The sequence below is a fragment of the Dermacentor silvarum genome, chromosome 1, assembly GCF_013339745.2.
Source record: "Dermacentor silvarum isolate Dsil-2018 chromosome 1, BIME_Dsil_1.4, whole genome shotgun sequence".
Lineage (NCBI taxonomy): Eukaryota > Metazoa > Arthropoda > Arachnida > Ixodida > Ixodidae > Dermacentor > Dermacentor silvarum.
This window is the reverse complement of record NC_051154.1, coordinates 439,823,584-439,847,538: the sequence shown is the minus strand read 5'-3', so window position 1 is coordinate 439,847,538 and position 23,955 is coordinate 439,823,584. Positions and strand designations below refer to the sequence as shown.

The window sequence follows — 23,955 nt, the reverse complement described above, 5'->3', positions numbered from 1 at the left end:
ACTGCGGAGTGATTTTCAGAGCCGCCGTGTTCTGAGCCTAAAAACAGGTATAACGCCGTCACGTGATCCAGCATTTCGCTTGACACATCGAAGCAGCGTCAACGACTTTCGTCGACTAGCGGATACATGGAGCCTCCTTCGCTTACCTACATAGCATACGGAACAGCTCGCTCAGAAAGGGTTTCATATGGGGGCGGGTGGCAGTGTGGTCAAATGGAAAATAGGATTCCAACCAACAATACCCCCCCCCCCCCTCCTTTACCCCCTGGCGTAGAGGGGGGGGGGGTATATATGTCTAGGAGGAAGGTTTGAAACGTGCAGGTCGCTGCTTCTCCCTGAACGTGAACGTATACCTCTGTTCGAAATGCATGCGTCGCTCGGTACCCTTCACATAGAGCCTGTCAGGACTTCGCGATACTCAAACCTCTCAAACGACATCTACTGGTCTCATTCGCGGTGCGGAAGAAGAGAGTGGAAACTTCATCGGGGCGTATATAGTATACTCGAGTCCAGGGCGTAGCGTGGCGGCGTCGAGATCGCCCCGCCATACCCGTTACTATGCAAACCCTGGCACCCATACGTGACGAGGCAGCGCAGGCCCTCGTCTCCGAGGCGTGCCAGCGGGCGCTGCGGGCTTCTTCTCCACGTCGCTCGGCGACACGTCTTCGGGCCGGCCCTCGAGCGGCACGACCAAGCGCCAGTGGAGCGAGGACGTGGGCGTCTGCATGCGCGTATACACACAGGCGCGCGCGGGGTGCCTTATCGGCCTCACGACGCCGCGCGTGTGTGTCGGTGTGCGCGGCCCACGCATGTGTCTCTCGCCAGCCTCGAGGCGAAGCCTGTCCGCCGCAATGCCTCCCGATTCACGTTTCGGCGGCCTCGCTGCGTGAACGGCGTCCCGAAGCAGCTGACTCGCCCGGCGGCCTCGCTGCCGGTGCTTCTCGCGGGCGATTGTTGGCTGAAGAAGAAGACCAGCGCTTGGCTTCCGCGCAGCTGCAGTAGCGATGACGTCACCGCTTTTTATTTTGTATCGGCGGGCCTTCGCGCTGCAGTTGATACAGCTTCGTGCTGTGTGTTAATCGTACCGCGTTTTTTCTTTACTAGACTGTATGTAGCAGACAAGAGCTCGAAACATGGGCCGGGATAATGTAACCATTACACGTCATTCCCTTTCGCGCTTGTGAGTGGTCAGAGAGGCGCCGTGCCCGCTTTATCAGCCGGCCGTGAAGAATGTTGTGACAATAAGTGTGGCACAGAACAGAGCGGAAAGAATCGCTAGATTCTACCGGGGGCTCCTGCAGTTCGCTGTGACCGTCCACCCTTTCCGTTACGCCGTCCGGTCGTCGCCATGCATAAAAGTCTCATCCTCGCCATGGGGCGAAACAAAACAAAAATGTGCCCACTATATACCGCCATCTGGCAATCGAATTTGCGCCTTTGTCGCAATGTACAGATGCGAGCCGGAAGCACGAATCACTAAGCTAACACGTAACAGACGCGCTTGACAAGCGGAGTGTTGTGCGCCATGCAGACTCTCAGAGTGGTGTATAGGATCTGCGCATGTATCCTCGAGGGCGCAGAAAGTAATTCTGTAGCGCCCGCCGGATGGATAGTCATTGCAACGAAGTTGCAGCCAGGATACTAGGGATGCTGGGGGTTGCTACGGCGTTTTAGCTGGTGGTGCTGTGATCACAACAAGATATAATATGTCGTGGTATCGTTTGACGTTGTGGTTGGAAGTGAGATAGCTACTTCGGGCGCCTGCTGATGTGCCCATCAGGTGTCGTGTGTCACGGGTGGCAGGGGATATGCAGCTGGTCTCACAAGAAAGCCATCGCTAACTTTGACAGTCATATCTGATGTTTACTGCCACCTTGTGGCCCTTTTTTTTTTTTTTTTTTACATTTGGCACGCGTTCGACTCGTGTCATTTGGTTAGACGCCTTTCAGGTTACGTCCGGTTTGGATGGCTCGCATCGAATGCACGCTGAAAAGGCTCTGGATGGCGAAGCGCGACGAACTGTCTGACTCAACACCGATAAATTTGCGCGCACGATAGTGATTTGCACCGCCCGTTCCTCCTATTGCATTCCACTATAGAATCGTATGTATAGTTAAACCGTGGTCTCTCGGTATATCCGAATTAACTCTATCTCCCTCTTTCGGGATTATCTCTGACAACTTGCATCCGCGCTTATCGTTTGCCAAGTTAACCTGTAAAATACATACCTAGTGCACAATTAATAACGCTGATCGCTAGTTCGGGTGTTTACGCTGCAAATTTTTCGAAGCCCCGTTCACTTTCATGTAGATGATTCGGAAAACACCAGCTCATACTCCGAAAGTTGAATTACGGGTCATGGTATCAATAGGCATATATTACGTCATGGTCGTTTTTAACCACTCCTACGTGGTTGAATGTCTGCCTTGAGGTTAACTTAGAGAATTATACAAAGCGCTCAAAATCCGGCTTATTTCGGTCTATGTACCCGTGTTTGTACGGCAGAATGTTCTTCTGTGCAGATTCCCGCTTGCCTCTGTCGGTGCGCTTTCGTCCTTTGGTCACCCCTCTCAGGTCAATCGATACAAAATAAAAAAAAAAAAGAAACGCATTGAAGGCCCGATGCGTCACTACAGTTATCAAGAAGAGAGACATCTGCCGATGGACAAAAACCGGCACAGATGCTAGCATTTTGCCTCGCGAGTGTCGATGTTTTCGTGTCCTTGCCGCCACCATCGGGCTCAGTGTTGTCGCCTCAACCAGAATTTGTCAGCGCCGCCGTGGTATTGAGGTACCCTGTACAGAATACACCACCGTGGGTAACCAATGTGATCGGCTCTGTTTAACCTTGGATCCGCGACCTCATCCTCCTCAGCCTGGAGGCCAGTGTGCACTCACCGCCGGGTATGAATATAATGTTACCGATTTGTATATACGATGCTGTATGAAACGCGGAATAAACTTTAAAGCGCGCCGAATTAATACTGGTGTAACGGATTTTAATTTTTTTTTTCTTCCGATAATGTACCATCACGCGGCCATATCGATTCGGCTCATGTAATTTCATGGAACTCGATCGCGGTTTTCGGAACAGTCGCGCGTGTGTGGTCCCGCGCGGAGTCGCTGTTCCGCGAAGAGAACGCTCCAACGGGCGCCAAACTAATTTTCCAGAGAATCTCTCTCACTCCTCCTCTCCCCCACTGCGCGTTTTTTTATTTCTTTCTCACGCGTGGTTCAGATTGATCGCGCTGATTACGTCGCGGTGTCGCTCGTGGGGCGCGATAATGCGGCTGCCTTCTCGCGTTGCAGCGAACGGAAACACGATGCTCGTGACGACGACGAGGTCCCCCTCGAGCGACCGTCGCGTGGACGGAGAGAGGCCGCGCAAGGTTCATCGATCATGGGAATCGCGATGAGCGACAGCGGTTTAAGGGCATCGGGCTCGTTGGTTGCGGTATACGGAGAAGGCGACGCATTTTTATTCTTTCAGGCCGCTATGCCGCGACCGCATAGCCTCACCAACCGACCGATCACTTCGCAGGCGAGAGACTCGTCTAATGCAGAGGGACATCGCGAAAGTAACGCTCCGCCTGCTCTGAACGAGGCCGGCGGGGCTCTTCCAGGGAGCCGCGGGCCCGTGACTGGTGATCCACGACGCCCGAAGCGACCGCTGCCTCGCGCGCGCCGTGGGTCCCGAGGGATGCGCGTCGACTCGAAGCACCGCGCAGGCATGCGTTCGACGCGCGGCCGCTATCGCGAGCTCATTCATTACGGAGGCCCGAGCGATTTATCTCTTGACGCGTGTACGCCGTCTATCCCTGCAGAGAGAGCTCCGCGGTGTGTGTGCCGGAATGCAGCGCGTTATCTAAGTGCGTCTTCCCATACGGCGCGCGATTATATATATGTACGCGCGGTTCGTGGAACGATGTGCGGATCCCCCGACGGCCATATATCGCCGTGCTGACGGATGGGCGGCGCATCATCGCCTTTAAACCCGCGGGTCGCTGCGTGTGTGTGTTTTTTTTTTTTTTTTTTTCTATTGTAAAGCGGAGCTCTAGAGCCCAAGCGACGATTATTCTTCTTCCTTTTTTTTTCTTCTCTTGTCTTCGTAACAAAAGTCAGAAGCCGCGTACGACTTCAAGACGTATAGTGATGTGTTCGGCAATAGTAATTCCTGAATGAATAATGCGGCGCATGTGGCGCTCTGTATTCGGCCAGCCGTGTATAGTGCCGGTTGGGCATTTCGTGATTCTCGAACTATAAGCCTATGCGAGCTATAAGAAAGAAACAAGACTATATATATAATTATGGGAAATGGGGGTTTCTTTTCGAGCGACATTTCTTTCCCGTGCTCTCCTTTCTTCCGCGTGCACGAAGATATACAAACCATGCGGTTTAGTTTTATATCTGTTCAGCTACACGTTGAAACGGAGTCGTACCACCGACAAACTCGTAATTCTGAGTGAGCCATGCAGCTATATTGCCGTGCAACCGATAACAGCCCTTCCTTGAGCACTCGCTTGCGTACTCATCAGTTCCTGCAGACATAAATGCACACATTGGGCATTGTCATTAGACAACGATCAGACTTGAGCTATAGCTTAAAAGGGATCACCGAAATCAATTAATGGCCCTTGGCGTATAGTTCACTGTTCGCGAACAGCTATATGTAGCTGAGCAGTTAACAACGTTACGGGAACATCCGCGAAAACACAGTCCGCTTACAACGGGCTATGAATATTCCATGGGCTTCTCGTAGCGTTGTAAACTGCTGAGCTGGCTGCCTCAGTATTATCTAGCTGTCTATCCCCTTGCAATCGATCGCACTGCCATAACCTTAAAGCCCGGCTTACAGAAGGGATCCATCCATACTCCGTTCTCGTTTGCATAAGCCGTGAGCATATTTTTCGCGTCCAGCCCTTTTTGCATCGCCGGGCGCTTTTTTTTGCTCGTTCGCTCGCTCTGTGCCCGGACCACCTGTGACTCTGGGCACGTTAAGGATAACATCTTTCGCCGTAAGCCGCTGGCATTAGGGTTAATGTTTCAGTAGCACTTTTGCCAGCCTTCGCGCAAATATTGATTCTTATCAGCCGCCCTAGATTTCGCTCGCTTAGTTCGCGCCTATGGCCTGATAGCGACGCGTTTAACCTCATCGCGGTTTGGCGACGTTTGCATGGTGCGTTCAAAACTGGTCTCTCCGTTTACTGTGCGTCTGAGTATAAGCGAGTTGGGACACGTTGTTCAATAGTAATAGTAGTTGCCCATTGGGGCACAAACGCCCCTCTTCCAGAGGCATCACCCACTGTCGTCATTTTTATTCGAACCACATTGCTACGTCGAATTGTACGCAACCATCGAATGCGTTTCCCTTTCCTCGGTACCTGCACGGCTACCTCGTTCGCCACATTTGACGGCCTGCGAAACTCCCCTCCTTGAGCTGTAGTATGTCACGTACATTCGACCTCCAATGCGTACAGCTGAGTTTAAGTCGTTTTGCACTCGCTGTTTTACACTTTTCTTGCTCGTTCTTCGTGTTCTTTTCAATGTTCCTTGTTAATCTCCAAGCATTAGCCGAATAGTCTATATACTCACGCCCCACTCACCCCGCGGTGCAGCCGTGTTGGTGGCTATTATGGCACTGCCTCTCCACACTGCACCCACCACCATACCTGCCGAGTGGTCTCCGCGTTCTACGCCTCACACTGTTCGGCCACGCGGCGTGCCTTCGCGTAAGCGATATTTGCTTCTTTGTCTTTATAATTCACGGCGAACGAAGCTATTCTCACAACACAAACGCACGTGAAAGCTAAGGGTCGATATTGTATATTAACGTCTGTGTCCTGCGATACCCCCTGTAACAGCGTGAAGCAAGGAACGCGCTTAGGGTATGCTTCGCTCGAACCTTTCTTGTCAGCCGTTTCGGGGCGCGAGTTAGCGAGGTACGCTGCGAGTTGCACGCTACGTGCAACAGGGCGGCGTAAACTGCTGTTGGTAACAGCCGAGGAAGGAGCTTGCGCAACTCGCCCGGTTCGAGCGGCCGACTGATCGGGCGCCTCAAGTGGCGGCCGCGGCGATGTTGTAGCGAAGCGCAACCCCCCCCCCGCTCGCTCGGCTTCGCTCACCGGCGCACGCAGCGAACGTGCGCGCTCGCTGAGCAGCGGGCAACAGCGGCGCTGTCGTGATTAATGGCGCGCGGCTGGACCGTTGCGCATATCCCACGCTCACTCTGCTCGATCGCCGAGCGCCTTCGCGCCGAGACCACGGAGCAACCATCTCCGCTGCCCCCAGCAGCACCTGCAAGTGCGAGCCACTACACTGCCCCCTGTTCCAATCAGGCGCTCGCTCGCCGACAGGGGGCGTTCGTGTCGCTATGCACCCTATCCAAGAACGGCCGCATGCGTGCCCGCGCGTCCATTTCTTTTCAGGACGACGGGATGAATATTCGAGGGAAAGGATGGCAGGACAGTTGTCCACCCTTCTACCTAAAAGGGGCTTTACTTATATACGATGGTGATTGATGATTTCTAATGGCGTCCCCGTTGAAACGGGGCGGAGACAAATAGCCACTTAGCCCGGTTGAGATAATCAGCTTTTATTACATCTGTGGTAGTCTAGCATTTTTCCTATCTTTTCTTTACCTTGTTTCCCTTCATTAAAACCTCCGTCTCTATATTGTAAGGTTGTCGATTCCTGTACAACGACCCCTACTTCATCCTTGTTTCCTCCACCAATACTCTAAACGTATCTTGCTTATCTCGACCGCTGTCCAGTTGACGGCCTCATCAACCTTTGAACCGCAACGCTTATGGAAACCGGACGTTCCTAGGCAGGAAGTATAGCACGCCACCACTCGGCGAACTTAGGCGAAACCGAGCTGTTTCGCCACGACGGCTCGTTGAACTGTCATTGTGCGAGGTATCAAGCGCGGAACATGTCTTGCCTAAGAACCGTCCGGTCCGCCTCTCGACGAATCGTGCCAGCTACGCCTCCAACAAGTGTTCACCATGTTCCATAGCCCGCAGCAGCCACCTTTCAGGCGCGTTGTATACCATCTACATCTCCTGTTTGATGTCAGTGCTCCACTGAGCAGACTTGGAGGCTGTGCGTGAATACATTCCCACGGTGGTGGCTTCGGCAAATGGAACGCCATGAGTGTCATCAACTCTGCCGGATCAGTTAATCACTCGGGCTCGTCACATCGAACAGACAAGGACCAAAAAATAGAATGGAAGATGACACAAACACTGTCTGTCGTCTTCCTTCCTCTCCTTCCGTTTCCTTCCCCTGTCTTTTAGGTTACGTGCTGTGATCAATCATGCGCAAACTAGCAAAGGAAACTCCGGTTGACAATACAATATCGACGCTGTAGCGCTTGGTCGATGACATAACTAATAGACGTTCAGCGCTACAGGGCCGCTTTCTGGCCTCTCACGTCTCTGTGGCGCTGTACGTACATTAACTGTGCTATACTATATCCAGCTGACAGTTTGACTCGTTTGTTGCCGCACATATGTTCTCGTTTAAATAATACGCAAACAGCGGGAACTTTTTTTACCGTCTTTAGAAGTGACACGTCACGAGTAAATGTTGCTGCCGATGGCGAAAGACCCGTTGATCTCGAGACCAGTGCGCACTTTGGGCGAAGCAGTAGCAGCGGCAACAACACACACACAAAAAAAGAAAAAAAAAAGCACACACACACACACACACGCATAGAGTGGCAGGTTGTCTCAGGGGCGCTGATACGCTAATGACTCCATTACCAAGCGACAACAAGGTGCGGCTTTTCGTCGGATAGCGCGTCGCCTTGTGGGTGAGGGGGAAACGTGGTTGCCGCGAAAGGGCACAACGCCAGGGGGTGCTTGTGGCGTCGTTTCGCGGCCTCTGCGGCCGCCCGAGCCTGGTTCTGCTAACGGCTTCATTATTTTCCCAGTCTGGCGTATGAGTCAAGGGCGGCGAAGAAGAAAAACGAAAGGTGCCCCCAGCGTGCGTGCAACGCCTTTCCTCAAGGCCCCCGTTGGCACATGCTTCTTCTAGATGCATTGGACGCAACATTGTTCGCGAGAAGTACTCCGCAGCCGCCATGCACGCATGCTTCCGGCTGCTGGCTCGGGGGTTGCGCTTTCGCCGCATCAGTCGCCGGTTTCGCGCCATGGAATGCCAGTGGCTTTCGCGTGTTCGAGGATGGGACCGCATCGTTGTTTCACTATACTGGAGACAGGAGACCTTCGTCTACAGGAACCCGACGAAGTCGTGCCGAGTTGGCTTGTCGGGCCGAAATCCGCTCCTCAGATCAGGCCGAGCGGGCGTCGAGCCGACTTGTGTCAACCCGCCTGCAACAGGTTGGTTGACTAACCCCAAACGCTTGGCGGTCGGATCGGGCTGGGTCAGCTGGACCTCTGACCCGACCAGCTCGCTTCGAGTAGTAAACGTAGTAAACGCTCATACATGGATGGTGAACACAATGCGACGCGGCTCCGATTCCACGCTGTATATACGTGGCCGAGCTGGGCAGCAACATCGTAGTATACGGTCGCGCCCTGTTGCGTGGGTGATTAACTTTGTAACGAAATGGCGTAGTTTAGATTGACGAGCAATCAATACAAAGCCAGGCGCAGGGAGTTTCCTTATCATAAACTAGATTAACCGCTGAGAAACGTGGTTGTGTGTTCATTAGCTGGAGCAGGCGCTGTCACTAAGTCTCCGTATACATGGCGACGGCATGTGAACGTTTTTTCAGCGTCTCCTAGCCGCGAAACCATCTTTTCTTCTTCTTCTTCCTCCAGCGTGGGCGAGCGAACGTAGAGAAGTGCAGCATATTGTCGCGAAGAACGTATGCCGCGCCCGACCTTGAGGAATACCGAAACGGGTTTGTGCACGTGTAAAGCGCGGTCGCCCCGCGCGCGGCTGTACTGGGGGGGAAAGGTCATGCCAGTTCACGGTCTATTGTTGCGACCATGTCTGCGTGGTCCCCAAAACTCTGGCCCCTATTGGAGCACGACGGCTTGCCTGATTGACGAATAGAGGCTTGCGTCTCCCACGGGTCCGCGGGCCCCGTGGATGCTGTGGAACCACATTTAAGGAAGGGGTTTTTGGTCATTTTGGTAGAGAGCAAGGACACAGCAGCGCACGGCGCCACCTCACCACGGGAGACCAGGCCGGTCAGGCAGGCCGTCGACGATCGGTATGACATCGTTGCATTTATAAGATATGTGTGTACAGTTGTAAGGAACCAAGTTAATGCCAATTTAAATAAATCTAGTCTCTTCAAATGCTACTTCTTGTTGTCGTCGTACCTGCCGATCTGCACCTGCCGCTGCCAGAACTCATCCCCCTTCATCATCGTCTCCCTGGTGAGCTGATGCGTCCGAAAACTAACTGCTGCGTCACTTCGCTACAAAGTGGTGGAGGTTGCTGGGTAGCGAAATCCACGCTCTAACATCATGGGCCGTGGTAACAAACCTCAGGAACCTACCTCTCAGAGCTCTACTATGACCGAAGCCCCTACTATTTTCACTACCATGTCCGCCCCTCAAGTTAACCCTTTCGTCGGACCGCCAGTCTTTAGAGGCACGCCAGAAGAATCAATTGTCGAGTGGCTGCTCTGCTACGAATATGTAGCCTCACTAAACAACTGGGATCAAGCGACAAAAGTTAAATTTTTGTATCTGGCATTGGACGGGGACGCAAAAAAGTGGCACACCACTCAAATTCTAACGGGTGCCCCTAATTCATGGGAAGAGTGGGCGACTCTCCTAAAAACGTCGTTTACGAGTCGTTACTCAGTTGAAATCGCCCATTTGCGACTGCAAAACCGGACCCAGTTGCCATCAGAGTCCTCCGAGCAATATTATTACGACATTGTGCAGCTGTGCGCCAGAGTTAACCCTTCCATGACGGAAGACGATCGGTTGCGGCACCTAATGCGCGGCTTGCGTCTGGACGTGCAAGAGAAAATAATCATCGCGAACCCGGACAGCTGCTCTGCCTTCCTCCAAATTCTGCAGCGTATTAATCTGGCTGCTTTGATGACCCGTGCGTCCCAGCCACAATCAATCAGCACTCATTTCTCTGCCGGCCCGCAGTCATGGATCCCATATGGCTCGACACCTCCCGTCGGAGTGACACACTCTGTACCAGCAATGCAGCCGCCTCCGACCTGTTTCGCTACTTGCGCGGCGGCGGAGCGTCATTGCCTGCGAGAGGCCACAGATCACGACAGGGACCTAAAAGCGATCGCGGATTCCATAGCCTCGTTATCGAACCGCTTAAAGGCTATGGAAGAAGACGTAAAACATCCTCCAGCGCACTGGCCACCGAGAAGTTCCGCTGACGACGACAGCCGACCACGATGCCAGCTGTGCGGCTGGATCGGCCACCTCGCGCCCCAGTGCTGGCAACGGTTCCGAGAAGACGGACCCCAACGGAGGGAGCAACGCGTTGCTAACAGTGAGCAGTTCAACCCCTCGGGAAACGGGGACGGCCGGGGCGTAGGGGGCCCGTCCGGCCTACCATTTTGTAATCTGTCGAAAAGTCAGCCCCTCGCATTGCCTGTCCGAGCAAAGGGGTCTGACCCAAAGTTACGGCAGCGCTTTAGCTATGAACATGGAAACCTCGCTACGCTTGCCCACCTTCCGCATGATTCCGCACCAGTAAGCGAAGAAAACCCGTTACCGTTGCTCGTGCTGGATCATGTGGAGGTTGGAAAAAAGCAGAGGGAAGATTCATGGATGAAGGAAGTGATACAGCACCTAGAGCAGCCGAGTGCGCCCGTTGTCAGGAAAACGAAAAGAACGGCACGGAGCTTTCGGTTAGTTGATGGTGTTTTGTACAGAAGGGCAAACGGCTTTCATGAAAGTCGCGCGGCACTCGTTGTCCCATCGTGTTTGAGGCCGGAGGTTTTACGGCACTGTCATGTCGACACTACGGCGGGCCACCTCGACTTCGGGCGCACATGGGGGAAAGTTCGCCGCCGCTATTTCTGGCCAAAGATGTTCTCGCATGTCAGCAAGTACGTTCTATCCTGCTCTGACTGCCAGAACTAAAAGCTCTCACCCAGAAAGACGGCCAGCGTCGACCCCCTTGTGGCCCCCAAGAATGAAACGATACTCGAGGTCGATAACGGACAAAGCCGAATCGAAGACGCCACAAAAGAATCCCACCGACTCCAGCCTCATCAAAAACTAGTGGGCCAAACCAGGAAGGAACGTCGCGTTGTGAATTTCGCGCGGTTAAAACCTCCCCACGTCCGAAAATGCTCCGATGATGTCGACGCAGACGACGAGTCTGTTTACGAACGTCGTAAGAAAAAGTGTGATCTTCGTCGTGGTGCGCGCAAGTGCCGGCCGAGTGCTGACCAGAGGCTTGCCTCGTGTGATCGTGCGTGTGATCGTGTGTGTGAGACAGAGACCAACGACAAGGTGCCCGTAGTCGAAAGCTCGGACGCTGGGACTGAACTTTACTCCGACTGGAGGACATTTCTCAACGAGGCCGAACCTACAACCATCGCTGCTTACGACACAGATACTGATGTATATTACAGCACCAGTGAATAGAACTTTAGTGTTAATTTTTGTGTGTCGCGATCGCTCGCGGTTTTTTACATTTTTTGTTAAAACGCGCTTGTTCATTTTTGTTTTTATTTTTTCCATTATTTCTTACAACCCCTCATGTATGTGTTTAATTTCTAGAGCCATAATTTCTTTTCAAGTTCGAAGTGCTCTGTAGAAACGAGTGGGACACTCTTTTTCGTAGGGGGAAGGTGTCGCGAAGAACGTATGCCGCGCCCGACCTTGAGGAATACCGAAACGGGTTTGTGCACGTGTAAAGCGCGGTCGCCCCGCGCGCGGCTGTACTGGGGGGGAAAGGTCATGCCAGTTCACGGTCTATTGTTGCGACCATGTCTGCGTGGTCCCCAAAACTCTGGCCCCTATTGGAGCACGACGGCTTGCCTGATTGACGAATAGAGGCTTGCGTCTCCCACGGGTCCGCGGGCCCCGTGGATGCTGTGGAACCACATTTAAGGAAGGGGTTTTTGGTCATTTTGGTAGAGAGCAAGGACACAGCAGCGCACGGCGCCACCTCACCACGGGAGACCAGGCCGGTCAGGCAGGCCGTCGACGATCGGTATGACATCGTTGCATTTATAAGATATGTGTGTACAGTTGTAAGGAACCAAGTTAATGCCAATTTAAATAAATCTAGTCTCTTCAAATGCTACTTCTTGTTGTCGTCGTACCTGCCGATCTGCACCTGCCGCTGCCAGAACTCATCCCCCTTCATCATCGTCTCCCTGGTGAGCTGATGCGTCCGAAAACTAACTGCTGCGTCACTTCGCTACAATATCACCTCCAACACAACACGGCCACAAGTATGAGAAAGATAGATCGTCGTGTGTTCCGCGAGCTCCGAGCCAACCGGAACGCGATAGTCGGCAACACTGCGCGACCAAGTATAGCGATTAGTACATATGCATGCGCATCGAGGTCGCCCTTGGCACACGGCGCGTGCATTGTGTACCCCAAAAGCTTGTGATAAGAACTTGGCGAAATGTGCAAGTTTGCACAACTTCCGGGCGGTGTTAAGGGGCAGTTAGATGACGCCATGAGCCGCCAATAAACGAAGAGCGCCGCCGTGAGGAGCGCTGCAACCATTACGCCGTGCGCCTCTCGCCGAAGCTGCAGGACCAGCGATCGCTGGGCTCATTGTGCGCTGACAGCCGAGTCCTGAGGGGCTGAGTGGGCGGGGGGCAACCATAAATAGTCGCGCGTTACTGCGAACTGTCGAGGACGCGTCGATCAGGTTCGTTCCAGCGGTGACCGAGTGCAGCTCGGCGTGGTCAGCGACATGAGCGCACAATTTGATTTAGACCGCGTTGAGTCTTTGAAGGCGCACTTGCGTGGTCAGGCGTGGGATGGCAGCGGATGGTAGACGTGCATTGGTCACGTGTACTTCATCAGCGCGTTACGCGTGTCATCGGATTGCACCGGAATGCCGGCGGCGGACGGCTATTTCTTCGGAAGTATTTATGAGGACGTTGTTTCGGCAGCACTCGCGAATGATGCGATGCGTTCATTTTATTTCACACTTTTTTTTTGTTCTTTCAGCGATGGCGCGAATCGTCGGTCACGCATCGGTGTGACGTGTACCATTTAAGCTGCAAGAGCTCGGACCGGGCGTTTTCTTTCTTCCTTGTTTTCTTTCTTTTTTGATCGCCAGAACGAGTCATTTGCAGTTCTAACCTTGGGATACATCAGCTGTAGCAAGAGGTTGCTTATTGGTCCCATTAGAAGAGAGCCAAGTGCAAAAAAATGAGCGACGGCGTGATAAAGAGAGATCGAAAGAACGAAAATGACATATTGTGTTCGATAATCTTTAGTTTCTCAGTTTCTGTCCTGTTTATGCAACACGAGCTGTAACACAGGCCTCACACGTTGTCAATTTCTTGAAGCTGTCTTGCATCGAGAAGCCGACAACATTGTTAATTCTTTGGCGGTTTAATTTCTATATTCCTTAAGCGGCCATTCCAGCAGCGCTTATCGAACGTGCGCCTCGCCTTATACTTAGCATGTGTCGCGTCGTGTTATACAACTGCGACGCCAGTTTCCGATGCCCACGCATATTGCTGCTCTTAGCACTTATGCCCGCATCAGTCGGGCGACGACGCCTACGCGCTGTGGCGAATGCTTTGTTCGTGCCCGCGCTGCCCACGCCATGAAAGCGCCATCGCTCTGCGAACGCTTGCGTTTGCAGAGAACGTGTGCGAGTCAGGTAAAGAAAACAGATGAACTTTTCATTGGCCGTGCAATGGTAAATGGCAAACCGCATACCGCTTTTTCACGTGGCACCTCTCGTTAGCATCTCTCGTTGTAACGCGGTGTAGTGGAGATAGCTGTGCGTGCGTGCGTGCGGGAAGATCTCGTGACTTACATGGCTACCACCGCACCAATGTGCGCGAAGTATGTGCTCATCCCTCCCCCCGCTACAAAAAAAAAAAAAAAAAAAAAACTAAAAAAACAAAGAAAAAGTAAAGGAAGAAGAAAGGCTGGAATGTGGTACGATGGCGACCGCACAAGGGCGGGGAGGACGGAACGACGATGCGGAGCGCGCCTTGTGGGCGTCTTTCTGGCTTCGCATTTCGTCCTGCGCTGTAACCATTCTTTATTCCTTTGACGTAAGTCAAAACTGAGTGCACATCGCTTAAATATCTTGTAATTGGGTAAAGAAAAAAAATAAAACTCGTTATTCCGTGGCGGCGCGGTCCGTACATACGTAGCCGTTGCGAGAGCGAAATGCATTCAGTATAGGTCTCCCATTACAGCTGCGCACCGCCCACGCGGTGGTCGCGTCGGCGACAAGAACGAGTCAATCGTTTTTTCCGAACACGTTGCTCGCGGCCGGCGTCGAAACGCGACGAATCGGAACGCGCCGTCTTGGACTCTCTCCCCCGCCTCTCTCTCTCTGCCACCAAGTTTAGCGATAGCGCCATTTTCGCGTTGCCTCCCGCCAGACATGCTCTGGCGACGCGGCTGCGCCCCTCATCCGATGGTGACGCCAGCTCGTGGCGGCCGTGGCAGTTACGTATATCCCTCTTTCCAGCTCGCGTGCGCTGTCTTGCTTACGCGGACCGAATAGTGTTCGGAAACGGTATGAAAAAGTAAACGGCGTCCCCCGCGGCTCCGTATTTCCGCGCGTGTGATACATTAGCAGCTTAGCACACATCCTTGCTAGACATTCCTACGGGCACCCAGAGACGAGCGTCCCTCTCCCTTATTAACGCGACTGCGTTGAGGGCCCCGTGTCGCAGAAAATCCTGTGTCGGCGTCCGGCGCCCTAGCCGGCGTTGGCGTCCCGTGAGCGAAAAATATTCTATGCGCACTAAATACTTCTTCCACCACCAAAGTTGCTCACACTTTGACTTACGCTCTTTTCAAAGTTATTCCTCGGAATTTTGAGAATGACAGCCCACAATGAAAAGTCGTGAAGGAATACACTGACAGCGCACGCCTTTTATGTTTTGTCCTGGCGCTGTCTTGCTTTGTCCGAAAATAACGCTACAGGCGTGAAAACAGACAACTGGCCGAGTTGGTACAGGTTGACCGCTGTGAACGGTAGCGCAAAAATGCCGACCACGAGGGAAGAAGGAGAGACACACGATTGCAACCAGCGATCCTCTCCGTCTTTTGCTCCGCCAATTTGCCCCCTACCGGCGTGAGCAGTTGATGAGACGATGACTGAAATTGAGGTTTGTAATTTCGGGCCTTCTTTGGCGGAGGAGCAATCAATTTTTGGATCATTATAAAGTAATCAAACGAATTCCGTGGCGTCCGCGGAATAAGAATTCGAGCGCATGGCCGCGATTTGGGGAAGCCAGAGTCATACCTGCTCTGTCAGCGCATTGTGCGGCATATTGTAAGTACACTTTGCCACGGCGTATGTAGCTCTCCGGACGTGGCATCATGAATCCAAAGGCTGGTTCATTTCATAGAATAAACGTATCTTTGTAAATAATAGACAAATAAGCGACCGCATAGCATATATAGCGTGCGAACCTTAGTAAAACTCAGTATAAGAAAGCAGTCAGGTATAAATGTGCGTAGGGCGTGGTCTGGCCGGAGGAGCACGTAGTGGCTATGCACTATTTGACGATGCACCAGCGGGCTGGAGCAAGGACGTTTTCTTGCGGCGAATATTTTTCGTCTGATTTAACTTTTTTTAATTTTTTTTAACAATGGGACTTTACCAGACTCGGTGCCTCTAAAGCCTTCCTTACATGGTACGTTGTTCTTTTCTTTTTTTTTTTTTAATTCGCAAACAGCACAGCGCCAACGTCCAAGCGGCTTCGTAATGGCACAAGAAAAGGCAATGCGCTGTCGCCTTGGCGCTGAGAATTGGTATTCATTACCATTTATGTTGTCGCATAAAGCGTGAGACGTGGCAGTCCGCTTGTTTTCGCTTCTTCGCCGATCTTTGTAGGATTTCCTAACAGTACACGGAGTTCTTCTGCCTGCCGCGCTTTACAATCGAATGGCTTTATGAAAATCGCCCGTGCATCGCGATTTACTGTATACTTCTGAAATCAGGGGTCGCAGTTATTTCTTCCTCTGCCCCTCACCTTTTCGCAGTGCATTTGCTGGGTGAATGTTGAACTGGACATTCTTTAATTTAGTTCTTGCGATATCCAGCGAACGGTTAGCGAGAAGGTGTGCAGTGCTCGTTGTCACTGGGGTCATAGGAAGGATCCCCGGTGCGGAAGCCTGTATTGCGTTAGTTGTCGCTTCTCGCGCCGGAAAGGTTCGGGGCGTATCTCTGCACTTGTATTAGCCAGAATCTACTTTTCTGTGCGTCAACGGCGTGGGAGGGCCAAAAGCATGTCGCACAGCGTCGATGAAGCAATGTTCAAGCACAGGGGATGTGGTCTGCGTGCTCAATTAGCAATGCAGGAAAATAATGTCGCAGGCACGAGTATATAACGTGGCAAATGTACTGTTCGTGGAACTGACTGTCAAGAGCACTGTATACTCTTCGCAATATGGGCGTTCGTGCAAAGTACGGCGCGTGCTACTCCGCGGAAAAGGGATCTACAAACAGGTGGAGCGTCTTAGTGGATACATATAGAACGGCGGGATATGTCATTGTGAAACTTGCGCATGTCGCCGTCAGCACAATTTGTCACTGCGACGACACAATAGGCGTCAAGCCGTGAAGCCCCTGGCATTTTCTTCGGCGATAAGGTTAACGTAATTAGACAGGTGGGCTTCGTTCTATACGTCAAGGGAGCGTCGGGCCCAGATTGACAGGCTTATTTTCCCTCATACCCTTTAGGTGTACAAACTTTGTGGATGACGGCAGCGCTCGCAACCTTTTCAGCAGTCGCACCGCGCTCGAGGAAGCTGTTGCAATTCTGCAGCGCTTTAAGACAGCATTCGTTGTACTGCTGGCTTGTAGAGCTCATCGCTATACATGCAAACGTGGCGTAAATCTCGTTTCGTATAAAGGAATATAAAGCAATATTGAAAATCAGATGACATGAGAGATCCACACGAGATCTGTTATGAAAAATATATTTATTTGTGCATGCCTCACATTATTCGGCGTCGAGACCAAGCGGGAAAGTTATGTAGTGGGTGTAAGCTATATAGGTGACTATCTTTTCTGACGTCACGGACATGCGCTCGGAGTTGCCGCGAAGGTTACTTTCTGAGGGGCCCTGGTACTCTTGACGTCTCTGCAGGTACCCTTCGGGTTTATAAGCGCTTATTGCCCTTAAGGAGATCTGGCTTATACGGAACATAAATATTTTGACGACACTCACTGCGTGCGACTACCGACTGTGATGCCGCACGGGTTTGTCAGATTTGTCTTTCCTAAGCCGCTTCTTCGGCCGGAAGGACAGGAAGAACAAAATAAAAAAAAGAACAAAATGATAAAAACAAAAATCAAACAGTTTTGCTGTCAGACAGAACGCTTCTTGGTGTTGACAATTCTCTTCGTCGTAATTTCGTGTTATGTCACCACGTGTACGCACAACCACCCAATCACTACATCTTTTCCGCCACCACATACACACGCACAAACATGCAGACTATTCTTTGCTGGTGAGTGATGAGCGCATCTGACGTTCGCTTTTGCACCTGGTGTTCGCAGGTGAAGGTGTGGTTCCAGAACCGACGGACCAAGCACAAGCGCCAAAAGCAGGAGGAGGAGCACTCGACGTCCCACGGAGGCTCGGACTGCAAGGCGTCCTCATCGCCTAGGCCGCCGGCCGCGCTCTCGCCGGACATCCAGATGGACGACTCGAGCTCCGACTCGACGCAGCCGGACCCACTGTCGTGACGCCAGCAGCTCTCGCCCGTGACGCAAGAGCATCATCAGCAGCCGCCCGTGCAGCTGCCTCGCGGACTGTGCGCCCCTTGTGGACCGTACGCCGCTGCTGGGCCGGTCGCCGCGTTGTGGACGCTGGGCGGGGGGCTGGCGCCGCCGCGAATGTGAACTCCCCTTCGGACGATGCGCGTGTGTTTGCGCGATTTCACTGTCGACGACGACGATGCAGTTCCTCGCTTCACTCTCATGTACACTCATGGAACCACGTTGGTGACCCCGTGCGCCAGATCTCGGCCGCAGTGGACAACTGCTGCTGCCAGACCGTCGTGCTCACGAGGATGGGACTCGTTGCTTTGCTTTTTGCTCTCCTCCGTGAATGGCATGTGTGGCGAACGAAAATGGAATTACATTCTCAGACAGCCCATTGGCGCATTGGGGCCTCTGATAAAGAAGGGCGCCGTTAACTGGTTGCGCGGGATAATGCGCTGTATTTCGACCATAGCAGCCTGTAACACTTAATCAGTCAAACCAAAAAACAAAAAAAAAGGGGGGGGGGGGGGAAGAATGACGAAGCAAGAAGTGCAGTGAAGTCCTGGCTTGGCAAACTCCGGTACGGGTCCCGTGCTTCGATATGGCATTATGACTGAAGCGGGCGTCATTCACGTGGTTCCCGAGCTTCACGTAATTAACGAAGCGGTCGGCCTCTATACCGCTGGGCACACTGTGTGCGTGTGGGTACCCGGTGCGACCGCGCTTAGTCGGAGCTGCCGACGGAGACAAGGCGCGGCCGCGTCGAAGCGGTGTGTCGGTCGGCGAGGCTCGCGTGACCATTTCGGTGTGCTGTTACGCGAGTTCCCGTTACACGGGGTCGTCGTTATCTGCGTGTTAAACTGTGTCCAAATACTTTCTCTTTTTATCCGGCAGGTATGCGAAGCACTCTTCGCCGTATGGCACTTCGCAATGAGGAAATCAGGATTTTCCTTAAATTTTAGTCGCAAGAGTTTCGGTGAACTGTGAGAGCCGCCTCTGATTGGGTCTTTCTGCATCTGCGCGCGCTGCCCGCGGGAGGCTTGGCGCTGATCCAGTTCCAAAATTTACAACGGCATGAACTGTTTCTTAACAGTCTCGTTCATGTCTGGTTGTAGTCTTTCATTGCGCATAACGTACGTATGCGCTCGAAGGCACGCAAACGTCTTTGAGGGGCGGTCGACCGCCTTGGGCTGGCGCCCGGTCACTCCTATATAGCAAGGGCCAACGTATATAAGAATCTGTAAGCTGATGCGCCTGTGATTTCGTTCATTTTAACTCTTGCTGCTTGATTTCACACATCGGCGCATATAAATTAGCAGAAAGGAAATAAGCAAAGTTATAGAAAACACAAAGGACGACTTTCAGTGTATTACTGGATGTTAATTGTTTTTTTTTCTTCATCTATTTTTTTTTTCGTAATGGAGGACAGCTTCGTATGCGTTTGCGCTCCGGATACTTCGTCGACGTGAGTACCGTACTTCACAATAACCGCACAGAGATTAATGAATGTAGGGATCCCTTCTTGGTGAACAAGTAGGGCGTTTTTAACAAAGTCGTGTTAAGAACATTGCACGAGTCGCCGCCTCCCCCTCGTCTGTGGCATATACCGTCGAACGCGCCTCCGCCGTCGAAAGATATATATAGCGACGAAAAACGCCCCTAGATGAACCGCTCTCCATGCGGGCTGTGGTGCACGCACTCTGAATCAGCGTGCCGCGCTGCTTGAAGCCTGAGCGTGTGCAGTCGCGACGGACTAGCGTACTTTGAGTGACTTCGTACTCCGAGAAGTTCTTCCGCCGACAGACTCGTTGCGCTGTGTGTTACGTATGGACGGTGCAAACGGTGTTGCGACGTCGGCGCCGACCGACGACGACAAATGACGACGATGTGGCCGCGACGTGCTATAGGACTGAGCGTGTGCGGAAGAAGCAATGGACACGCTGACTCTCGATGTGCCCGGCGGGCCGAAGTGCGTATGTGTGTGTGTGTGTCTTCACCTGTGTGTGTGTGTGTTTGGCGTCCATCGCGGTCGTACATTCATGTTCGTTCGAAAGCCGTGTGTACAGAATCGTGTTCTTTGAGTTTCTTTTTTTTTCTTTGTCGTCGCCCTTGACCACGTGTTTATTCTTCCTTCTGGCTTCTTCACCCCCTCCCCCCCCCCCTTTTTTTTTTTATTCTTGCACACCACTTGCTCGAGCCTTTGTTCACGCCATGATGGCGTTATGTCTGAAGGCACCGACACTCATCAACAGCACCTGAAGGAAAGGCCAACCGTTGCCTCTGAAACCAAAGAAGCCTTTCTTTTTTCTTTTTTCTAATTTTCAGAGGCTGAACTGAAACTTTCTCAGCATCAGACGCATTGCGCCTCGATAGAGCCTCAGTGTGGTCGAGCAATGTGAGCGCTGTGTGCAGCCTGGAGTTTTAACCTTAAACTGAAAAATAGTCGTGTGAAACAAAATGGAAAAAGGAGCGAGAGAGATCAGTAAGGCATCAGTTTGCGACTTGGGAAATTCTAGCGATTTGGTGTTTCAGGCAATTAAGCCCACCCATCCCTTGCCACCAGTTTTGATAAACCAGCGTCAGGAGTGTTTTGCTCAACTGCATTGAGTGTGCGTGTAAACTTTGCGCGGGCGGAAGGTTGTCAGCGACGAAGCAGGACCTGACTTTGTAGCAGTAGAGGGCGCTAAATCACAAAAACTCGCCACTACCTTGGGTGTGACACTAAGTTCCATCACGTGTGGCTGTTTTTCACCGGCGCAAGCGTTGCGCGTCATCTTGCAGCGATTGACTTGGAGCTGCACAGTGCAGATGCTAAAAGCACTGCAGCTTTTAATACCCGGTTTTACGTCGTTTGGAGGACACGTAGTGTCCTTCGGCAGCTCCTGTCGAGATTTATTAATAAGAAAAGAAAAGAAAGAAAGCAAGCAAGAAAGAACGAAAGACTGAAAAAACGAATGCAAGCGTTCCTTGGTGGAACTCAACGTCCTTGTTCGGTTATAGGCACCAGTTCTGGAAACGAGTTTGATCGACACAGTCTGTGTGCGTCGTTGCTTTGCAGCCTTTCAAACACAAGAGTGCGCGTTAGTGCTCCCAGTGCTCTTCGGAAGGTGTTAATGAACTCTCGCTGCGACTTTGACCAGATTGGTTCGGCTTCCGTGTCTGGCGCATGCATCGGAAATACAAGCAAACAAGAAAAAAGAAAATGTCCTGCCGAGTGAAACGCTTCGTAAGAACTTCTGTGGAATCTGTACATATACGACACACTATTTGTTTTAGGTACGTGCGTGCTTTTCTTTCTGTATTGTTTAAAGTGTAAATACGGTCGATGTAATTTATAACATGCGAAAAAGGGATTCTCATTAAAGAAGAAATGTGCATCAATTGACCCCTTTGTTGTCGGTCTGAATTTCTTGCACGAGATTTGTTCTTTCTCACTGCGCACTGTTCACGCGCACAGTGCGCAGTGGGCATCTTGCGTGCATGAAAACTTTTTTTTTTCTCTCTAGCGAGGGAGTACTGAACTGCCAGAGCCACAGGTCGCTTTCGAAGATGCCACCATGCACCAACACGTACAGTGCCTCTACCTTTCTTATGATGAGCTGTTTGTTAAGCACGCTATACTCAGCCTTTGTTCGCAGAAACGAAGCCACCGGTAGCATGAAAGAGTTGCTGAGTCATGCGTATACACCCTCCCGTGTAAGTGCTGACGCTATAAAACTTGGTGGCATTGGGAGGAGTTCGCCTCCTTACGCAGAGCTTTCGAATAACTGTAAGATGACTGCAGGCATGCGCAGGAAACCACTGCGGGTATGCGCTTAGAGGCTTAGTTTCTTTCAACAAAGGCTGTACGACAACTCTGCTGTAGCACATATTGTTTCTCATAAGAACGAAGGCAACAACAGATGGGTGTGACAGCTGTCTTTCACCCACTTCCAGCTAGAGGGCCATCGCAGTCGCACCACGCCAGTGTTCACAAATACAACGTTGTAACAGCCTGACAAATTGCAGTCACGAATGCCGCCACCTACATTTTGAATATCGACATGAAGTATATCTAGCCGTTATCCCCGGACATAGCGTTTTACACGAACAAACGGGAGCATTCGATTATTTTGCCATTCGAGCGTAGCGATCGTGTTCAATGGTGCGCAATAACTTTGGAGTTCGTGCAGCACTCCGGAATGCGACATCGCAGATGAAAACAGAGTCGTTACGAGAGTTTAGAGTTTCAACTTTGCAATGAGCGCGTACGTTCCTGTCGAGGACTGGGGTGGGGGCAAGGGTAACCCGCAATAATTTCGTCTCAATGCAAGATGCCGGTACAAAGGTTAGTCTATGGTGAAATGCTCGTGATGGTTTAGAGAACAGGAGCATCGATGTGCCGTCCTATGCTACTCTTAATGAGTTCAAAGTCGTTCGCGTTCCCTCTCACCGAAGCACGCGATCTCTCCATTCGAGCCTGCACACGGACACGTCGCAGCTGCAAAACGACACTGAGTCTGCCGTGGCGCCTGTAGACGCGCACTTTGGGCTGAAAGTAAACCTCCTGTTTATACTTACTTTCATTACACTGGCGCACAAAAAGTTATCATGTCAAAGTAAACTGCTCTTATGCCGCCAACTCCGCGACGAAGTGTGAGTCACGCAGCAGCATGCAATGAGAGGCTTTCAGGGTAACGCTGTATAGACGCGTCAACGTTTGCAAAAAAAAAAAAAAAAAAAAAGGCACGTTTTTTTGACGTTGCAGCCGGCTCCCTATCTCAAAGTATAGAAAAATGAGAAATGGAATATTTTTTATTATAAATTAAGAAAACAACAAGTTGTTTCCAATATCCCCGAATTGCAAAAACGCTACTCAGGAAACTGGAAAAAAAAAACAATAAAGAGAAACCCTCTTTCCATAACAGCGTGCAAAATTTCAGCGCTAGGCTTCGTTTCAAGCAGACAACATCAACATTTTTTTTCTTTTTTTACTGGGTGCTGTCATCATCAATATTATCATCATAACTGTGTGCGGCCATCCGATATATAGCGCGCACTTCATCAGCGTCACGTCAAGTTCTGTTCGTAGTCATTTACAGCGGTAATAGGACGACGATATTGTGAGTAATCATAACTCACGCTAGAAAGTTACTATACAATGAAATCAGTATACAAAGTATCTTCAATTTGCGCAGTAGAAGACGAAGTCGACCGAGATAAAGATGCAAATAAGAGTGACTCTGCTTTGATACCCAGGTATACTTTAGCACGCAGGTGAACTGAACTGAATGGATGGAGGAAGTCCGGAACGGAAGATAGAAAGTGAGAGGGATAGCGAGAGAGAACGAAGCTTTAAGGAAAACATCGATAGCGGACGTACATGGCGTCCTGAACATATAGAAGTTATCTGTGTGTAAGCAAGTTAAAAGCGCCGAAACGTCGCCATCTCGTTACCGTGCTACCACAAAAAACAACAAACTGGTTGGGGGCAGCGAAACAAATAACTGCAGCCGTTTCCACCATTATGTCAACAATCCACCTCCATTGTTTGCTCTGGTTTAGGGCCAGCCGTAGTATACATTGCTAGGGCTAGCCCTGAAGGTGTCGGGCTCCCACAACAAGAGGAAAACGACGCAGTGATATTGTAGACATATGACAGACGAAAGTATTCGCCAGAGCATATCCAAGAAGCAGAGGAAATGTATGCGACGTTAGTCTGAGCGAATGCGAATCCTTACTTCCAAGTGACCACTGATAGGCACCTAGTCCTTCAGTGATGCCAGTTTGAAATCTCCCAGTCATACTCGGATGACAGACAGATAGAGAGTTTCTGTGACGGGTTCTGGTGATGCTTTCGAGGCCATATGCCTAGCATGCTACTGTAGATGAGATGGGTGATGCATGAAATGGCCAACTCAAACGACGCACGCACACAAGCTACACGAATAGCAAGCAAAATCACACAAGGTAATAGGGCAACTAGAAAGTGGTTCAGACCACTGCTCAGCCCAGGGAGCACGTGTTCCAAGGTTCAAGAAAGTGAGGGCATGCTGAAGTACTTCTCAATGCTTGTCACGAATCTCGAGCTTAAAGGTGCTTGCAGTGGTTGATGTCAGTGAA

General features: G+C 51.4%; 1 protein-coding gene across 1 annotated transcript in view; it reads left to right on the top strand.

Annotated features, from left to right (window-relative positions):
* The window catches only part of LOC119437718 (homeobox protein EMX2), a 92,020-nt gene extending 70,782 nt beyond the window's left edge, over positions 1-21,238 (top strand). Inside the window, exon 3 of the mRNA XM_037704692.2 lies at positions 17,647-21,238. Coding sequence (XP_037560620.1) covers positions 17,647-17,835 — 189 coding nt within the window. The 3' untranslated portion in view covers positions 17,836-21,238. The remainder of the gene's footprint in view (positions 1-17,646) is intronic.
* Positions 21,239-23,955: the final 2,717 nt, after the last annotated feature.